General features: G+C 35.0%; 1 protein-coding gene across 3 annotated transcripts in view; it reads left to right on the forward strand.

Annotated features, from left to right (window-relative positions):
- The window catches only part of IL1RAP (interleukin 1 receptor accessory protein), a 136,212-nt gene that overhangs the window by 103,502 nt on the left and 10,930 nt on the right, over positions 1-21,780 (forward strand). For all 3 annotated transcript variants that reach the window (XM_047788801.1, XM_047788791.1, XM_047788783.1), the window contains exons 7-10: positions 1,950-2,076; positions 4,716-4,864; positions 19,278-19,421; positions 20,715-20,858. In XM_047788801.1, the coding sequence (XP_047644757.1) occupies positions 1,950-2,076; positions 4,716-4,864; positions 19,278-19,421; positions 20,715-20,858 (564 nt within the window). The remainder of the gene's footprint in view (positions 1-1,949; positions 2,077-4,715; positions 4,865-19,277; positions 19,422-20,714; positions 20,859-21,780) is intronic.

The following is a 21,780-nucleotide window of genomic DNA, read 5'->3' on the forward strand; positions in this document are numbered from 1 at the left end:
ATACAAGAATGTTTATTTAAAATATACCAAAGATAAGAGAGGCAGTGTTCAACATAGGTGGAGAACAACAATATCCCTTCCAAAATTAAGATAGGGTTTCAAATAGTGACCTATCTTATAAAAAAACTAAGAACACACTAAGGGGGCCCACCAACTCCAAATTTCCTAGAATCAGTAGCAGCTTCATATAATTAATATGGACATTCTTCTTGCTGTCAGGGTAAACTCTTATTATCTAGATACTTTTTCCTCTACCTCATATCACAGCTACAAAAACATGCCTTAAGCCATGTTTATTTTATCTTTCTATCTATTTTTGACTTTTTTTATTAAAGCATAGTCGATTTACAATGTTGTGCCAATTTCTGCTGTGCAGCAAAGTGACCCAGTCATACAAGTATATATATACATTCTTTCTACATACGGCTGTAGGAAACTGGAGAAGAAGGCATAAGAACCATGGATTGGAAAAGAGGATAGAATATGATCACCCAGTGAGGCAAACCTGAGTTCAAATTGGAATGACAATATAATTTATCATCTCAGCCTAGACACCTTTTGAGAGTGAAAGCAGTTGATATTAATAAGTAACTAGGAAAGCAAAGATAAAGCAGAACTATTCTGGGCAAACTGAAATGGAAGGTCAGTCTAGGTCAAATCCTGGTCTGCCAATTATTAGCAGTTTGACCTTGGAATGGCATTTAACATCTTTAAGTTTCAGTTTCCACATCTGTAAAATGAATTTTTAAAATATTTCCTATTTGTTACAGTTAAATAAGACCATTAATAAGGAGCCAAATATAATAAATATTTAGCACCGTGAATTAAAGTTCCTGATGTGTGTGCTGTTGTTGTTGTTATTATTACCATCTTTTGGCCTAGGGGTCCCCTTACCCTTTATGTTCCATCTCAGAAGGATAGTGTAGAATTTACAAGTTGTGGAGTTCCCATCATGGCGCAGCAGAAATGAATCCAACTAGGAACCATGAGGTTGCAGGTCAAGGATCCGGCATTGCCATGAGCTGTGATGTAGGTCGCAGACGAGGCTTGGATCTGACATGGCTGTGGCTGTGGTGTAGGCCGACAGCTGTAGCTCCAATTAGACCCCTAGCTGGGAACCTCCATGTGCTGCAGGTGCAGCCCTAAAAAGACAAAAGGCAAAAAAAGAAAAGAAAAGAAAAGGGGTTTAGAAGTTGTCTCTAAACTCATTGACTGTGCCCTGATAGCCTGAGCATTTTGAGATGTTCCCTGTCTGGCCAGTCTGAACAGTGGCACTGCCTATCCCCTCTGAACCAAGGACCAAAAATCCAAAGAACCTTTCCTCAATCACCTTTTGTTTGTGGGGGAAATAACAAAGGAGAAGAGTAATCCATGGAGGTTTAAGGTTGAAAAGAATATGCCGTCAGAGCCTTTTTGAACAAATACTATCATTTTGGAACATATATAGGTTATATTAAGAGATGAACATTCTGGGAGTTCCTGTCATGGCTCAGCGGAAACAAATCCAACTAGTATCCATGAGGATGAGGGTTTGATCCCTGCTCTCGGTCAGTGAGTTGGCGATCCAGCATTGTCATGAGCTGTGGTGTAGGTCGCAGATGTGGCTCAGATCTCGCATTGCTGTGGCTGTGGCCGTAGGTGGTAGCTGTAGCTCTGCTTCGACCCCTAGCTTGGAGCAACTTCCAAATGCTGTGGGTGCAGCCTTGAAAAGTAAAAAAAAAAAAAGAGACAGAAATGGACATTCTAATAACAATATAAAACTGCTGTCCTTTTCTTAGTCTATTTGTTTTGCAATGAAGTACAGTACATTATTTTTTGGTAGCCCACTTGAAAATTAGTAAGAAGTAGGATGGCAGGCATGCATAACTTTGATTGCTTCTGGTTAATCAGAGTAGAACCAATATAATCGTGTGAATGTTACAAACTAATAAGTTAACCTGTTTTTTTAGGAGAGGAGCTACTCATCCCCTGTAAAGTCCATTTTACCTTCCTGAAGGACTCTCACAATGAGGTTTGGTGGACCATCGATGGAAAAAAGCCAGAAGACACCACTATTGACGTATCCATTAATGAAAGGTATCATTGGCACAGGCAAAGGGGTGACTAACCCTTGTCCCTCAACCTAATGCCTTCTGGTGTATTCTAATCAATGAAAATTAAAATTCTGATTTTTGCCTATCATTAACAAAAATCAGCAGGATTTTCAAGTCTTTAATGGCTACGTCCCAGAACAGGATTATTGGACTTGGAATGCAAGCCTCAGATGCCACCTGAGGATTATGTCTCTGTGATACTCACTTGGAGGTAGATGGAATGCATATCCTTTATGAATGCAAAGGCCACCATATAGGGTCTAGGATAGCTGAAAGCCCACCTGTATGTGACCCTGTTGTTTTTCTCAAGTCCGGAGTCTGGGCTTGTCTTTTTTGTGCCTCAAATAATGTGTTAGTTTCTTGTCTTACAGTGAGTATATATTTCTGATCTTCCTCCTCTTCCTTAATTTTCATAGCATATATATCATATTTATAATGAATAATGATTTTTAATTTTGACTAAATGCATGTATTTTCTTTAAATTTTATTTTAAAAGTGGATGGGGTGGTAACAGACCTTCCTCATAAAATAACAAGCTGGGTCATTTTATTTGTAAATAAACATGCCTTTTTTTTAAACATGACTTTTTAAAAAAATACTTAATGAATTTTATTACATTTATAGGTGTACAACAAGCATCACAACCAAATTTTACAGCATTTCCATCCCAAACCCTCAGTGCATCCCCCCAAACCCCAACCTGTCTCATTTGGAAACCATAAGTTTTTCAAAGTCTGTGAGTCAGTATCTGTTCTGCAAAGAAGTTCATTGTGTCCTTTTTTTTAGATTTCACATGTAAGTGATAGCATTTGATGTTGGTGTCTCATTGTCTGACTGACTTCACTTAGCATGATAAATTCGAGGTCCATCCATGTTGCTGCAAATGCCATTATTTTATGACTAATATTCATATGTACCACATCTTCTTTATCCACTCCTCTGTCGATGGACATTTAGGTTGTTTCCAAAGCATTCGACTTTTTTTTGAAGTAGCTTAAGTTGGCAAAGGAGATTGCAACAGTTAGTAAACATGAGCAGCTGAACACCACAAAGTTGCTCTTAGAACTTAAGCCTTATCACCTATGTGCAAATAGATCTTAGGCTACTTGAACTTAAAGACTTTAAAAGGTATTTATTCCCTAGCAGGTTAACTCAGACTTTATGCAGAAATTATAAAATACCCATTTTGCATTAGGTACTATGCAAGATACTTGGTCCCTAACTGAATAAATTTTATAGGATGAACACTGATAGAACAGAAATGTCAATATAATGTAATAAATGCTGTGAATGGGAAGTATCAGATGTTATGGGAAGATTTAGTTGGGAATTCCAATCAGTTTTAAGGGATTAGGTAATGCTTCTCAGATGATATAGGACCTCAGTGAAGAATTGAAGGATGAGCAGAAATAAATTGGATAAAGAAATAAAAAGTATGCTCCTGGGAAAAAGAACTCTATGTGCAAAGATGTGGAGGTTAGAGAAGCGGAATATATTTAAAGGTTTAGTAGGAATTTCCTGAAATTGGAACAGTTTTTGTTGAAGGAATTTACAAAAGATGCGACTGGAGGCACAAAGGGAGAGTTAGTGATCATTTCAGGAATTCTGACCACTGTGCTTCCAATCTTCGTAATAATAACAAATGATAGTAATGGAAACTGTGTTGTTTCTCGTTGCTGCTGTTGAAATTACAACTCACTGTTCATAGTTGAACAATGCAATTATGCTTAGGTTAAACCCATCATAGCTTTTAACCAAATTCTCATGACTGACAGTAAGCCTTATCAGAAGAACCTGGAGGTCTGTCAACTATAGAAAAGAGATTTTTTTTTTCTCTCTTTTGAGCAAAGTAGTTCAAAAGAATCTGAAATCTTGGTCTTAAACCCAAAGCACTGATCTCTGACTTACTGAAGATCGGATATACCTATTTTCACAAAGTTTACTTGCTCTGAGAAGTTTCTTCTTTTTAGGATTTAACCATGAGGTTTTAGCATTTTGACTGAAATGTTCTATATGTGTCCAAAAATCCAAGTTTTGAAAAACCCTGAAATGTATCAACTATTGCTGTGGGATAATAATAATAATAACCTTTATGACTGTTTATTAAGTGTTGTTCTGAAACTTATGCTTTAGCATATTCAATCCTCGAATTATTAAGTTAATACATGCAATGCACTATTAGGCATTGCCACTTTCCTCCTTTTTCAAAGGATGTGGAAAGATTAGTTACCATGCCCAAAGTATATAACCAGTAAGTGGCAAAGCCTAGATCAAAATCCAAAGGGGTCAGGCCTCAGAAGCTTCTCTTTAAACCGATGCTGCATCCTGCCTCAGATATTTGAGGAAAGGAGATGGTTCACTTTGAAGAGAGATCTGTAGTATGATGCTAACACTAGGAGTCGATCTGGATATTGAGATTGTGTGTCGTGTGCATGGTGGAGAATGGTATTGGAATCTAGAATCTGGTATCCTTTTGTAACTACTGAATCACAGGCAACATGCTTGTCGACCTTCTTTCTGCCGTCACCCATGGGCTCGACGGTTGTCCACTTGTCTGATTCATGCACAGTCATGGCCTTTGAGTCTCACTAATGCTTTGATTTTCTTTCTCCTACTTCTAGTGTAAGTCTGAGTAAAATAGAAGATGAGACAAGGACTCAGCTTTTGAGCATCAAGAAAGTAACTGCTGAGGATCTCAAGCGCAACTATGTCTGTCATGCCAGAAATGCCAAAGGGGAGGTTGACAGACCGGCCAAGGTGAAACAGAAAGGTAATGGATGCACACAGCAGATGAATCTGCGAACTCCAAAGAAAACACTGCAGTGAATAAAGAAAGAGGAGAAATTGAAAATAAGAGAGCTCCAGCACTTAGCCCATCTGGCACAGAGTAGTGAATTAAAGCTGAATAAAAAAATCTTCGGAGAAAGTTTCCATCTGTGGAAACATACTCAAAAGATTATTTCTTAAAGTTTGGGTAACTTAGTGCCCAAATGAGACTTAAGTCATTTGATTATGATAATCATAATTTTTATCATAATGATAGTTTTTTTAATTTTAATACATGTGATTTTAATATATGTTTAAAAGGAAACAAAATTTCCAACTCTTTATTTTCCTTACAATGATTACTCACATTGTTTGACAAGTAGGGGAAGAAAAGACAAGGACCGTTTTGATGTAATGCATGATTTATGAACACTTATCTATAAGTAATGAAAAATGAAATATAAAATATTTAAAGCTACTAAAGGTATAATGAAACTGATAGAGTCACATATTATTGGTGAATTGTGAAGACCCTTTTAGAAATCATTGATGGCAGAGTTCAAGATTCCTATAAGTGATCATACTATATGACAATACTTTTGGAATTTTTCCTGAACAAATAACCTAACAGAAAGAGAATTATGTCCCCTCAGAATTCTTAGAAGCATCATTTCTAATAACAAAACATTATAGGTAGAAAACATCTAGTTGTATGCAAGTAGTTAAGTTATAAAATATTCTCAAAAAATATAATTTTAAAGTGATTTGAAACACTATGTGTTTGTATTCCAGAAGATTTATAATATTCTACTAGCCAAAATTGCTAAAACAAAAATTAAACTGTCTTAAAATTATGTAAAATGACTTCTATCAATATTAATATATTTTTCTATAATAAATGAAAATTATGAAATTCTTTTGTGTGAGCTGCTGCTCTTGAAACATACTGTGTCAAAAATTCTGAGTCTGTCACCTAACGAAGAACCCCAGACAATTAATCCTTTCAAGAAAGTTTTTCAATGATCTGGATAATAATAATGATTGTTTTTCATACAGGAAGTCAAACCAATCAGAATCATCCTGGATCCCAGTGTAGGTAGAGCCTATAATGTTTATAACAGAAGTTTATAAAAAAAGTTAATTCACAACTGTTCTATTTTGCAATGAGATTTAAATGTTTTTTAAAGCTGATGAAAACCTAGGCTTTACTTTAACATTTCACCACAATTCAATATGGGCAAAGGCCTGAAGTGTATATACCTCTTTAGAAGTCTTAGTGGATTGGTTCTGAATAGTTAATTGCTTCTGCTTCTCAGAAGCCAGTGTAAAGAAAAAAGACTGAACTGTGATATAAGGCAGTGTTTCCCAAAGTTAGTCTTTAAGAACACTGTGAAGACTCTTTACAGTATTGCAATTCAGTATTTGTAGCCTGTGACAGAATTCTGGTTTCTTTGCATCCTAACTCTGTGTCCTTGGAAAGGTCACTTAACCTCTCTGGGCTTCAATTTCCTTCAATTTAAAGTAGGCAAAATAACACCACTACCTCTCAAGGTTGTTTTAAAGTACTCAGCACCATTACTGGCATGTATACATATTTAATATACACAATTAAATGCTCAGTGGCTATTAGTGCTTGTTATTACTACTGCCACAAGATTTTCCTAAGTATTATTTGACAAAGGCTTTTTCACCCAAGTATTATCGAAGTCTAGATTGAGTAAAATCAACCAAGTTACTTTTGTGCAAGGCCCCTTAGCATCTTTAATATATTAATATTTGTTATTAATTTCTGCAAGGGACTATAGTAGGCAGGAATTTTTCAAATATATTTGACTCCAGATGCTTTAAGTATGGAGTATTTTGTGGGCTTCCATCTTCTGAGGCATGTGTTTTGGGAAACAATTATGGAGGATGGCATAAATTCATAACTTATTGTAGGATAGCTAGAATCAAAACAGTTAATTAAAATAATGTTTAATCTAGGAGTGATGTGGAGGTCTGTCCAACAGAGCTGCTTGAGTAGCTCCCCTTTCACAGAAGGCTGTGTTCTCAGTGGTTTAATACAAATGATATCGGGGATGTGAAATGACAAGTGTATCCACTAGACCACATGATCTGTGCTGAAGTTACATTAATATTACATTAATATTATGTGTAACCCAGTTGGGTGTGTGTACATCCAGTGGCACCAGAGGTGTGGTGGGTTTGTGTACTTCAATTCTATCTTGGGCCAAGTAATGCTGAAGTTCATATGTGCTGAATGTATTAACCTTCATATATTATGTGTAAGGGTCACTCTCTGAATTCTGAATTTGTTGATGAAGGATTCTATGTACTTCATCAAGAAGAGGACAGGAGGAGGCTAGGGCCAAGAATGAGAGGAGTTCACTGGGATAGGTATTCTGATAGCAGCACAACTTCATCAAGTCAGTTAAAGCAAAGTATTCAAGGAGAGGCAGCTAATGTAAACATGATAAACATGCAGCTTTATAATAGGGGAGTATAGGGACTAGGGCAAGGTGTAGGCTGAACTTTAAGAGAACCTGCCAATCCTATTTCCAAAGAGGTTATACCATCTTACACGTCCATTAAGAACGTACGTAAATTCCAGGTGTTCTGCTTCCTCACCTTACTTTTGGAGTTGTCAAACTTTTAAATTTTAGTCATGCTAGTAGCTGGGCACTGGTATGACCTTGCTTTCAATTTGCATTTCTCAGATACTAATGATGATGAGCACTTTTTCATGGATTTATTGACTATTAAGTAATAGTTCTTATTTTTATGTGTCCATTTTGTTATTGAGTTATTTGTTATTGATGTATCTATCTATTTATGTATATATATAATCAAATATATGACAAGTATTTTCACCCAGTTTATGAATGTATTTTCTTTTGATGAATAGAATTTTTAAAAATTTCATTAAGTCCATTTAATAAATTTCTTCTATTATAGTTAGCACTTTCTAAATCCTGTATTAATAATCTTTGATTTATAAAGATTTTTCTTTTCTTTTTTATTTCTTCATCCAGTAGTATTGGCATATAGTTGACTTAAAATGTCATAAGTTTCAGGTATACAGCAAGAGATTTTTCTTTTATACCTAGGCTTATGATCAATTTCTTTTTTTTTTCCATATAGAAACCAGCTATTCTAGCCAGATATTGAAAGAGCTTTCCTTTTTTTATTGAATTGTTTTGACAACTTGGCCAAAAAAAAAATGACTGTATGAATGTGGGACTATTTCTGTATTCCCTCTTCTGTTCTATTAATCTGTCTGTCTATATTTAGTCTAATACTAGTTTGTCTTGATTAATAGCTTTAAAGTAAGTCATGAGATACTTTATACCCTCCCTTCCATTTTATCTTTTTTGAAATTGATTTGACTATTTTAGGGATCATATATTTTTTATATGGATTTTAGTATCAGCTTGTCAATTTCTACATAAAAGCCTGCTGGGATTTGATTGGGATTGCATTAATTTTTAAATCAATTGGGAGAAAATGGAAATTTTAGCAATATTGAGTTTTTAAGTCTATGAACATGATACAGTTCTTAATTTAAGACTAATTGAATATTCTCAACAATGATTTTTTTTTGATCATGGACATACAGGCCTTGCACACATATTGCTAAATTCATCCCTAAATATTTTGTTCTTGATGTTATTATAATGATATTTTAACATTTTCAATTTCCAATTACTCATTGGTAGAAAATAAACTTGAAATTAATTATATTTTATGTTCACATCAGTCCTTTCTTTGACTTTTCCACATTCACTCATTAAATCGTGTTTCTGTGTTTTCAGTGTCTTAGCATTTTCTACACACTTGATCATAAAGACTTTTACTCCTTCATTTCCAAATGTTATACTTTTGATTTCTTTTTCCCACCTATTTCCCTCTTTTGGGCCTCCCATATCATGATCAGTAGAAATCTTTGTGCTGTTCCCTATTTTAGAGGGCAAGCATTCATTTTTCATATATTAAGTATGATGCTATTTGTAGATTTTTGGAGATGACTTTTTTCTTTTTGGAGGATTAATCTTCTATTTTTGGTTTGCTGAAAGTGTTTGTTTTGTTTAGGTAATGTATGTATGTTGAAATGTGTCTAATTCTTAACTTACCCATTGAGAAGATCATCTGATTTTTTTCTTTTATTCTGTCAGTGTAATGCTTTACAGTGATTTATTTCAAAATGTTGATCCAATATTTCATTTCTGGGATGAAGCCCCACATCATCATGATTTATTATACTTTATATATGTAGCTATATTTATTTGATTTGCTAATATTTAAGGGTTTTAATTCATGTTAAGGATTTTGCTCATTTTTTTGTCCATGAGCGATACTAGTCTGTAATTTTCTTTACATGTTATCAGTCATGCTGACCTCACAATAGAAGTTGGACGATGCTCCCTCCTTTGCTATTATATGGAAGTCTATGTGTAAAATTGTTATTTCTTGCTCAAATAATTGAAAGAATTACCCATAAAGCTACCTAAGCCTTGTGTTTTCTCTATGGGAAAGCTTTTAATTATGAATTCAGTTTCATTAGTCATTATTTTGTAGTTATTCAGATGTTCTGTTTCTGCATGTGTCAATTTGGGGAGTTTGTCTTTCAAAGATGTTTTTTAATGTTTCATCTAAGCTGTCATATTTTTGGCATAATTTTTTCCCCTTATTTTAATGTCAGCAGGATTTGTAGTGATTTTTTTCTGTCATTCCTGATATTAGCAATTTATATTTTCACTCAAGAAAGAGGTTTTCCAATTTTACTGATTTTTTTTTTTAGTGAACAAGCATGTTTTCATTTGTTTTTCTCTATTTTGTATTTTTATTCATTTTACTCTGCATCATTTTCTTCTTGTTACATCATTGATCTTAAATAATTCTTTTTTTCAAACATAAGCATTTAGAGCTATAGATTTCCCTTATAAGACCATTTTTTGCTGAAACAAATGAGGAAACATTGAAGTTCCATTATCATCCAATTCAAAATACTTTCTAATTTTTCTTTTAATTATTTTTTGACCTATGGTTTATTTAGAAATGTATTACTTATTTTACACATTTGGGAATTTTCCAGGTAACGTTTTTATTACATTATGAGTTAAAATTTATTTGAATTTATGTTCACTCTCAATTTTGATAATTTAGGTAATTTAAAATATCAGCAATGGAGATTAAGTCAGAGAAATTACTTAGAGCTATAGTGAAGTGGGAAGGTTGCATAGTGAAGTGGAAGGAACATGGGTTTTGGTGCCAGGCAGACCTAGCTCAAGTTCTGGCTCAATTACAGACTTTAAACTAGTCCAAGCCTTCCATTTTTCATTTTTCTGACCCCAGCTTCCAGTGTGTCTGTAAGAATGGAGGGAGCATGTAACAAGTACTGAGCACTGGGCTGCATATTTGATTCTAATTTAATACTGTTGTAGTCAGAAAATATATTCTGCATCATTTCATTTCTTCTAGGTTTTTCAGTACTTTTTTTTTAAGTCCCAGCAGATTGTCTATCTCGGTGAATGTTTCACAGGCACTTAAAAAGAATGCATATTCTTCAGCTTTGCTGTTCCGTGAATGTCAATTAAGTCAGTTTGTGTAAGTGCTCAAGTCTTGTAGATCTTTACTGACTTCTTAAAATATGCTTAATCTTTCACTTTTTTAAGAGAGAAAACAGTGTTAACATTTTTACATAGAATTATGGATTTTCCTAAAGCTCTCTTCACTTCTGTCATTTATTTCACGTATTATTGAACTATATTTTTAGATACATACACATTTAGGATTGTTATGTCTTTTTGATGAATTGACTCTTTAAATTATGACATGCCTTTTTTTGTTAATATTCTGTATCTGACATTAATTTAGCCACTCTAGATTTCTTATAGTTAGTATTTGCATGGTATATCGTTTTTCATTATTTTATTTATCTATCAATGTCTTCATACATACATCTTTTAGTACAGAATATTATTGGGTTTTGATTTTTAATGCAATCTGATCATTTTTATGGATGTATAGTATTTATCTTGAACTTATCACAGTCTTGAATTAATCACTTTACATATCTTATAGGAACCTAAAAATGGCATTTTTCCATTTCTTCTCTCCTGTCTTTTGTTTCACTGTTATGATAATTTCAGTTTTGCATTTATTATAAATGCCACAACACATTGCTATTATTTTTTTGCTATAAGTATCTTTTATATACATTAATAACTGAGAAAAAGGTTTTTATATTTATTTGCATATTTTCCATTTCTGGCACTATTTATTCTTTGTAACATTTTAGTCTAAAGAAGTATTATTATATTTCTGGTGGGGCCATCTCCTGGTAACAAGTTCTCTCATCTTTGTTTTAATATGAAAATGTCTTATTTCATCTTAATTTTTATGTTTCAACACTTTATTAAGAAAGTTTTCACATACATAAGAAGGGATTTGAAAGAATTATACAGTGAACAATCACATATCCTACCTAGATACTACCATTATGCTGCCTTTGCTTTATCACTTAGCTATCCATCCATCCATTCCTCTATGCATACATTAATGCATCTTATTTTACAATATCTTTAAAGATACCTTATTTTATGATATCTTTAAAGGTGTGAGTAAAAGTTATCATCTAAACATTTAAGCATCTTTTATTATCCAAATTTTTAATATTTATATACTGTCCTTTTTTTAAGTAAAATTTGTATAGAGTGACAGATTGCAAAGCACAGGTGTATAATTTGATAATTTTGAGTTGCGTGTGTGTGTGTGTGTGTGTAACCTAATATGCTGTCAAGATATAGAATGTTATCATCACCACAGAGAGTAACCGCCCGCCTCTCCCACTTACCAACCAATCCCTGCTACTCCTACCCTTCCCCCTACTGTCAAGGCAACTATTCTGATTTTCCTCATCAGAATAGATGGTTTTTTCCTCTTCTGGATCTTCATATAAATAGACCTATAAAGAAGGCACTCTTGTATAAGGCTTCTTTCACTTAGAAAATGTTCTTAATATTCATGCTGTTGTATATCAGTCCTTAACTCCTTTTGTTTGCCAAGTATTGTTTTTAAAAATTATATATCATAGTTTGTTTATTCATGCTCTGGGTGGAGGACATTTGGGTTGTTTCCTCTTTTGAATCGAGATTCTGTTAATATTTTTATCCAAATCTCTTTGTGGGCTTTTATTTTTACTTCTCTAATATATCTATGAGGGGAGTTACTGGCTCAGTTTTATCATAAACTGTCAGACCTTTCTTCCCAAGTGGTAGTATATATTTACATTCTCACCAACAGTGTATCCACACCTTTGCCATTTGGTGTTGTTAATCTTAGTTTAAGCTGTTTTGATGTGTGTTGGTACCACATTATAGTTTTCATTTTTCATTTCACCAAAGACCAAGATACTGAACACTTTTTTCATGTAGTTGTTGGTATCTTCTTCTGTGATATGATTGTTCAAATATTTTATTTTATTTTATTTTATTTTATTTTATTTTATTTTATTTATTTCTTTTTAGGGCCACACCTACAGCATATGGAGTTCCTGGGCTAGGTGTTGAATCAGAGCTGCAGCTGCCAGCCTACAGCACAGCCACAACAACAGGGGATCCACGTCACATCTGTTACCTATGCCACAGCCTGACCAACACCAGATCCTTAATCCACTGAGCCAGGCCAGGGATCAAACCCTCATCCTCAGGGACACTATGTTGGGTTCTTAACCGCTGAGCCACAATGGGAACTCTAATTTTTAAGTGGGTTGTTAGTGTTTTTGTTATTGAATCTTAGAAGTGCTTTTTTCTACCTAATCCTTTGTCAGATGTTTTGCAAATACTTTCTCCCAGTCTGCATCCTGCCAGTTCCTGCCTTCAGTGGTATATTTTATTGAACAGAGGTTCTTACTCTTGATGAGGTGGAATTTATTAATATTTCTTTTAATGGCTGTTGTTTTCTGTGTTCTAAGAAATCTTTGCATACCGCCAAATCATACAGTTTAACCTTTTTTGGGCAGTCTTTGATCCATCTCCAATTATTATTATTTTTTGATATATTTTGTGAGGTACGAATTGACGCTTAATCTCCTTTATACATGGATATCTAGTTCCAACACAATTTATTGGAAATATTTTTACTTCCTCCCATTATGTTGCACTGGTGCCTTTGCTGGTATTTTCCCTATGTATAACTTTAGGTTGGAAGTTTTCTTTTTCTTCTTTCAGCCCTTTAAAGGCATCATTCTATCACCTCATGGCTAATATTATTTCTAATATGAATTAAGCAGGGTTTTTTGTTGTTTTTATGTTTATTATTTATCCCTTTATGTATGTCCTGTGTCCCTTCTCTTTTAAGATTTTTCTCTTCTTCACTGATTTCCAAAAAATTACATTATGATATCCTTTGGTGTCATTTCATTTCTATGTATTTTATTTAGGGTTCTTTAAGGTTCTTACTTCTGTGAGTTTATAGTTCTCATTTAATTGGAAAAAAAAACTTCAACCATTATTTCTTCCAGTTTATTTTACTTATTCTTTCATTTATTCATTCTTTCCTTTTCTCCTAGTATCCAGTTAAATTTAGGATAGACCACCTGGTGCTATCCCGTAGGTCACTGGGATTCTCATTACTTCCTTTTTTTCCCTTTGTGTTTCACTTAGGAAAGTTTCTTCTGACCATTTCTTTCTTGACATCTAATCTTCTTGTTTTTAATTTCAGGATTTTATTTATGGTTTTTGAATTCATATTTCTCTGTCAAAATGTCTGTACTGATATTTCTTATTTGCTGTTAAAATGTTCATGGTCTTTTTTTTAATTCAATAGATATATTTATAATACTCACTTTAAAGACTTTGTCTTCTCATTCCATCATTTTTGTCGGTTCTGGTTCTGTCTTTATTGGCTGATCTTTCTTCTGACTATGGGTCAAAAAATTTTTGGGTTTTTTTTTTCTGTCTAGCTTTTTTTTTCTTTTTTCCTAATCCTATAGTGGGCATTATGGATGTTACATTATTGAGTGCCTGAATTTTATAAATGTCTGTTAAGTTACATTTAGCAGGTAATTAATTTACTTGCATAACAGCTTTTTTGAAGCATCTCGCTTATCTTTCTAGAGTAGGTCCATTGTAGCCTTCTTTCTAAGGCTAGATTAGACCTATTTCCAGGGCATATTCTATCTGAGGTCTCTGCTTAATATTTGGGAGCTAAATAAAGTTTCTTCAATTAGAGTGGTCTTGACTCAACTGTCCCCCATTCCTGCATATGTTCCTGGAATTGTTCAGTTCCCAACTCTTTAGTAGTCATTTCTTCCCTGGTGGTTTTCCTTTCACTGGTAGCAATTCCTTGCCTGACCTTGTTAAGTGTCACCCAAATATCCACATTGTTGTGTTTTTCCAAATACTTGTGGATTTCTAGAATTATTTGTCTATAATTTTCTTCTCTGCAGTAGCCAAGCCTATAAATTCAATAATCCCCAACCCTATTTTCAGTGTCCTCAGCTCAGTGTGAATACTATCTTCTTTTTTATCTCCTTTTTTTTTTTTGATCTTCCCCTTTTTTTGCCCCCATTCCCAAAGTGACTTTAGGCAAAAATCCAGGGAGATGGTGAGCTTACCTCTTTATGTCCTATCTCTCACAGATCACACTCCTGCACAACCAGTTGTCCAAATTTGAAAAATTGCTTTTAGTTATTATATAGAGAAGGCTACCCTAGTTACTTCTCCAAGCCCAGAATTACACAAGTTTTAATACACTATGATGGCCAAACAAATCAGGTCTGCAGGTCAATGCATTCATAGGTCTATAATATACTATGAAGCATCCCCTGTGTTTGTAATTCAGGAAAATGGTAATTAGCACAATACCACAAATTGTCAAGAAGTTCCAGCAATTTAGTAAGGAATAGATACAGTTCTGTGGTAGAGAATATTTGGAAATTCAAGGTGCTGGATTGGTTGGGAGATTCAGTGGATAGCAAGGCCCCAACTGTGATAATGAAGATGAGAAGATTAACTTGAGTTTTTAAGGAGAGACAGGATTGTAGACCAATGACATGAAATGGGAAAAAGAATAGAGCTAAGGTATTGGACTGGTTTAACCAGGGGTAGTTGGCTGGAAATTTGGGCTCTGGAGCCAGTCATTACTATAGAGTTGCAAAAAGGATGGAAGGAACTCTGATTCAGGAAGTAACAGCAGAGCAAGGCACTAAATTTGGCTCCATCCTGAGTCAGATTATCAGTGTGATCAAAGATAGAAGCAGTTTAGAAATGCAATTTGGTCAAATTACATCATCACTCCTTTCTGATTGGAAACCCTTTGGTCCAAGATTGCGTCAGAGTAAAAATGCCAAAAGATCAAAGGTTCAAGGTGGGACTGACAGAAAAAAGGGGCTGAAGGTCACCCTTTCCCTACAAGCCAGCAAAGCAAAGCTTTGTAGGGCACATCTTGAATGTGATTCAAACCATTTAGAAATTCAGACTTTTGGCTTATTTATCTTAAGAGTTCAGTTAGTTAAATAGCATTAGGAACTTCTTGATATCATCAAGATGCTTGAACAAAATACAGTCTGTAAATATGACACATGTAATTGTATGGCAGAAGGAAAATTAAAAAGCCCCACTAGAAATAAAATAGGCAGTAGAAAAATGAATGTGGCAGAGGGAAAGTTATGGGTGTAATTTGTCTCTTGATTGTTAAGCAAGGTAATTAACTATTGATGTGTATTTTTTTGGGGGGTGGGGGATGCTGCACCCACAGCCTATGGAAATTCCCAGGCTAGGGGTCAAATCAGAGCTACAGCTGCTGGCATATGCCACAGCCACAGCAATACCAGATCCAAGCTGCCTCTGTGATCTACAGCCCAGCTTACAGCAACTCCAGATTCATTTCCGCTGAGCCACAATGGGAACTCCCGTTATTAATATATTTTTTAAAAATCCATTTCAGGTAATCCACTGACCTTTTTTTTTTCTTCCCTATTGTGAAATATCCACCCAGAAGGAGCCAAAATAACTGAGCAAATAATGAAGATGACAGTGGAAATTAGCACAGTGTGTTGTTAACATAACATGTACTCAGAAATATCAAGGACACAGCAATTTTCATGCCAGCTACTCAAACTGGTCTTAGTAAATTCTCATCAACTGTACTGACACAGCTCCTGGCATTTTATGATGGGAGTTTTCTTCTTTTAAAGCACCATTTGTTCATGGGAGGAGTACAAGAGCACCTGATAATTGGGCACTGCTGTGTCCCAGGCTATCTCTGTGGCAGGACTAGGATCCTGAGTTTAGGAGAATGAACACAAAGCTCAGTGATTTTCCCTTTCCTTAGGGAACATCAGGCTTTGCCCCAGGCTACACACCATTTTCCTCTTAGCATAGCTACATGTTTAAAATAAGGTTTTTCTACTAGTATAGAATCAGTAATTGAACCTCATGGTAGTGTTGTGCAAATCTCTCTGAACTTTGGAGTCAGGGATCCTTGATAGCAATCCCAGCTTTGAAGAAAATTCTTCTATGCTCTGTCTTGGCCAACGCTTAACACTTATAATGTTCAGGTGCTCAAAAAGGCCTTTTCTCACCCCCCTGCCTGATGTACTTCTCCTTCTCCAACCCCTTCCCTCAGGCACGTCTATCACATTGCACTGGTTTATTTCCTTTATAGCACTGGTCTCTCTCTAAAAGTTAACTGGCTTAATATTTTAAATATTTATTTTAAAATATTATTTTAAATCAAGCTCATATACTTATTATTTCCTTATTTACTTTGCTGCAACAAAATATTAGCCCTAAAAGAGCTGAGACCCTTTCTGTCTTATCTACCACTATAACCTTGACAGCTTCAAGCAAATACTACATGTCAATAAGTAAGTGTCAAATCCACGAATACATAATTTAAGTCACCCCTGCTTCAGATCCAGTAAATATTTTGTTTCTTCTTCAAACTCTGAAGTCTCATTGTCACAAGATAATAACGCAGTCAAATGAAGTTACTGATACGTAGTATAGTACTAGATTTGTTTTAAATATCCCAGAAATGTGTAGTATTGTATCCAGAAATATTCATTCAGATCCTAAGAGTTCTTGGAAAGGGTGGATGAAGAAGACATAATCTCTACCTAGAAAACTGCAAGTGTATAGTTTAATGGTGGAGTTGAGAAAGAGCGTAGAATCTGGTAATAGCCAAATTACAATAGAATAAGAACGCTCTACTAGAATTATAAGCAAAAAAGAAGAGTGGAGAATTACTTTGTGGTGCGGCGAGTTAAGGATCTGGCATTGCCGCAGTTGTGGTGCAGGTCCCAACTGCAGCCCAGGAACTTCCACATGCTTCAAGTGCAGCAAAAAAAGAACAGTGGGGATTTTTGCAGGATGGGGGTCATATTGCAAGAAATGTTTATTCCAGGAAAACTCATACAAAATAATGACATTTGAGCATAATCTTGAAAACTAAAGAATGAGCAAGAACTGTAACAGCCAAAAGTAACATCATGAACAAAAGCATGACTTTAAATCTTACCAATGTTGGCATTCCCACTGTGGCTCACTGGGTTAAGAACTTGATGAGTAACCATAAGATCCCTGGCCTCCCTCATTGGGTTAAGGGTCTGGTGCTGCAGAAAGTTGTGGTGTAGATTGCAGATATGGCTTGGATCCCAAGTTGCCATGGCTGTTGCATAGGCTGGCAACTGCAGCTACAATTCAACCCCTAGCCCCAGAACTTCCATACGCCACAGGTGTGGCCCTAAAAAGAAAAAATAAAATAATAAAATAAAATATTTGAACAATCATATCACAAAAGAAGCTACTATAAAATGTAGATACCATAAAAAAATCTTAAATGATGTTTTTGAGAAAAGGAGTCCAGCAAATGAGACAGAAAAGTGGTTAGTGGTTTGATTGTGACAGATATTGTTTACAGAGATGAGTTAATATTTAATTTTTAGGTATTCGAGAATTACTTCACTTGACCTTTGATGATTTCAAAGACACAGCTAAAATTTATTTTATCACGTAAAAGTAAGCAGATAATGTGGAAATCTGTCATAGTCGGCCCTTAGAAGTCTACCTTTAGAACTTAGGACTGTGGACTTGAGAGATCCTTTCAGAGCCAAGTACACTCAGCATTTGGTGGATACCTTCATTTTCTGCTCAGTGATAATAAGATTCTTTAGGCCTATTGCCAAATATAAAGAAAAAGGAATTAAATTTCTTCCATGTGGCACTAGATAAGAGGATGGAACTAAGACTGATAAAAAAACATTAAGATTTTTGTTCAATTCAACTTCACCAACAATTAAAATTCTACTACGATCATGTGCTGGTCCAGGTAAGAAATGAGTTTCTACTGAGATGAGGGTTCCATCCCCAGCCTGGCACAGTGGGTTAAGGATCTGGTGCTGTTGCAACTACAGTGTAGGTTGAAGCTGAGGCTCAGACTCAATCCCTGGCCGAGAAATTACGTATGCTGTGGGTATGGCAAATGAAAAGAAAAGAAAAGGACAGGGAATTCCTTTTGTGACTCAGCAGAAATGAATCTGACTAGTATCCATGAGAACGCAGGTTTGATCCCCTGGATTCTCTCAGTGGATTAAGGATCCAGCATTGCCATGACCTGTGGTGTAGGTCGTAGATGTGGCTTGGATCCCATGTTGGCTGTGTTGTAGGCCGGCAGCTGTAGCTCTGATTGGGCCCCTAGCCTGGCAACCTCCAAATGCCACAGGTGTGGCCCTAAAAAAAGAAGACAAAAAAGAAAAGGACAAACAGGTTAGAGTCACACTTTTCAAAAATATTTTTGAGAAGATTCAAATATAAGTGTGTACGTTGAATTGGATGACCTTTTAAATTCTTCCCAGTGATAAGATTCTGTTTTAATCTGTATATCATCAAAGTCTATTCAATTTATCTAACAGTAAAAAAACATCTTTTTTTTTCTTTTGTCTTTTGCCATTTCTTGGGCCGCTCCCGCAGCATATGGAGGTTCCCAAGCTAGGGGTCTAATCGGAGCTGTAGCTGCCAGCCTACGCCAGAGCCGCAGCAACACGGGATCCAAGCCACGTCTGCAACCTACACCACAGCTCGTGGCAACGCCGGATCCTTAACCCACTGAGCAAGGGCAGGGACCGAACCCGCAACCTCATGGTTCCTAGTCGGATTTGTTAACTACTACGCCACAAAGGGAACTCCAAACAAAACCACCTTTTATGCCAGTTTCTAGAAACAAAAAGATAAATGCTCCACAGTCTAGTATTAAAACATAGTGCTTAACCTCTACCGTGCTATCCCTGGCTTGTTCACTCAGGTAAGTCAGGTTCATAGCTCAGCTGCTTGGCTTAGTCAGCTATTTGCAGGATGATGGGTCACTGTGATCACCATGTACAAATCAATGTTTCTTTGTTGTTCACCCCATAATAGCTCCCAGATACACAGTGGAACTGGCATGTGGTTTTGGAGCCACAGTCCTGCTGGTGGTGATTCTCATTGTTGTTTACCATGTTTACTGGCTGGAGATGGTCCTCTTTTATCGGGCTCATTTTGGAACAGATGAAACCATTTTAGGTGAGTAAAGAAAGTTTGATGCAAATCTCTTCTACTGTCATCTCAGGAAACATCTTGATAAAACCTGGAGTAATTGGAAGATATAATTAGACTAACTTTTGTTTCAGCCCATACTATTGAAAATCTTCCTAATGCATATTATTCTGCTTTCCTGGGTTAATATGTGATTTAGTCTAGATTGGCACAGTTCAAACAGAAATACAATGCAAGCCACAATGTAACTTCAAATTTTTCTAGTGGTCACATAAGGGAAAGCTAAAAAAAAAAATGGAAATAATTTTAAGAATGTATCTTAATTTCATATTCAAAATACTACAATTTTAGCTAATCATTAATATTAATAGAGATATTTAGTCTTTTTTTGGTACTAAAATCATCAAAATTCAATGTGTAGTATATTTTACACTTAGAGCATATATCTCAATTCAAACCAGCTGCATTTTAAGTGCTCAAAAGCCACTTGTGGCTTCTGTACTGGACTTCATGTGCTCTTTGTACTCAGAGGTGATCCATGTACCAGAAGTATCACATAAGAGCTTATTAAAAGGAGAATCTAAAGCTTGACCCCTATGCCAAATCAGAATCTAAATTTTAACAATAACCCTAGATTCACATATGTATTGAAGTTTAAGCAGCTCTGTTCCAGTGCATATGTGTCTGGTGACAAGAAGGAAATATTTGATATACAGTTGCTTAGATCCATCCTATAAAGATTTTCATTGCGTAGGTTTGTGGAAGAGACACAGAACCTGTCTTTTTAATGAGAGGTGATTTTTATAATTAGGCAGGTATTATTAGAAGAGATTTGGTTCTTTGAATTTAAGTATACTTTAAATTGTAGGTATTTTCAGGTGTAAATATTTTGGGCAGTTTCTGAAGGTTTTTCTCAGTTTATAGTTCTAATATATTAATAAATGACATACTAGGACAGTAATTAGAAATTTTCTGCATAACATTGTTGCCAGCACCTATGATTGACTATTTGCTTCCTGATTCTATGAATTCATAGTTGAATGAGCCAAATCTCACTCATTCTCCACTAAAAAATCTAAACTCAGTGAGATGAAAGTAGAAGACACATCAGATAAAATTTGCAATTATGCTTTAAAATAGTCATTTTGCCTGGAGACCTGTCACAGGTGGGAAATTATATTGAAATCTGTCAGCCAATTCACAAATGTAACAAATGAAAATGTCTACTATTCAAAAGTTTGATTTAAAAAAAAATTGAATACTATTGAGAAACTTTCCTAATTTATATTGATTCTTTTTTTTTTTTTTTGCTGTTGCTAGATGGGAAGGAATATGATATTTATGTATCCTATGCAAGGAATGCTGAAGAAGAAGAATTTGTATTACTCACCCTCCGTGGAGTCTTGGAGAATGAATTCGGATACAAGCTGTGCATCTTTGACCGAGACAGTCTGCCTGGGGGAAGTAGGTATTTCAAATGAGCACAAATGATGCTACCCTGAGAGGCAGAGCCCATGTTTAGCTTTGGTCATGTCTGAGAGTTGTGACACAGCCCATGTTGGCATCTTTGAACATTCCAAGGTCCATTTCTTTGATGTAATAGTACTCTCCAGGAATAAATCTACACTGTAAAATGTAGACTATTCAAGTGAAGTTTATGGTATTAAAATATTTTCTCTTGTAAGCTTTGAAAACTCGATATCAGAAAAGTATAACTGCACAATGCATTTGTGCTCTAAGTGCCACAGCTTTAAACATTTTGTTTACTCACATTTAAATTTTTAGAAGGTTTAGCTTAGCTAATCTGCATTAATTTGCTTAGAATTTTTTTATGATGACGGAGTTTAAACAAAACACTTCTAAAGACTGAGGTTTCCGCAATTTTGCTAAAAAGTGAGCTGCAGAAGAGAGTGTATGGAATCCTTCTTTATATCACTTATTGATAATAATTAGAATTATTTGTCCTTGGCATTTGCTAATTTCTTTGCTTTTGTTTTCTAGCAAACCAGTGCTACTCAAATACCACCTTTCCTTGGGTCTCTATCAGCTTACATATTTGAGATAAATTTAAAATTTTACATAGGACACTGTATTATAATAGGTTAAAAAAAAAAGCTTGAGATGCTGAATGTTAAAAAAAAAGTATACTTTAAATTTTCAGATCCAGACAGTTAACACATGAAGCGATGATATATTTGAGTCTGTTTGATAAATATGTAATAGCACTCCTAAACCCATGGTTAAACTCTATACTATTAAAATGCGTATAATGTTTTTTAGCTTTACAACTAAATAATTCATTTTCTTCTAAAATCCCGTTTACATTAATCACTTAAAGTGTTTTGTAATGTTATACCTGATCATTGAGATAGAGAATAGACATCAT

This window comes from Phacochoerus africanus, chromosome 1 (assembly GCF_016906955.1).
Source record: "Phacochoerus africanus isolate WHEZ1 chromosome 1, ROS_Pafr_v1, whole genome shotgun sequence".
NCBI lineage: Eukaryota > Metazoa > Chordata > Mammalia > Artiodactyla > Suidae > Phacochoerus > Phacochoerus africanus.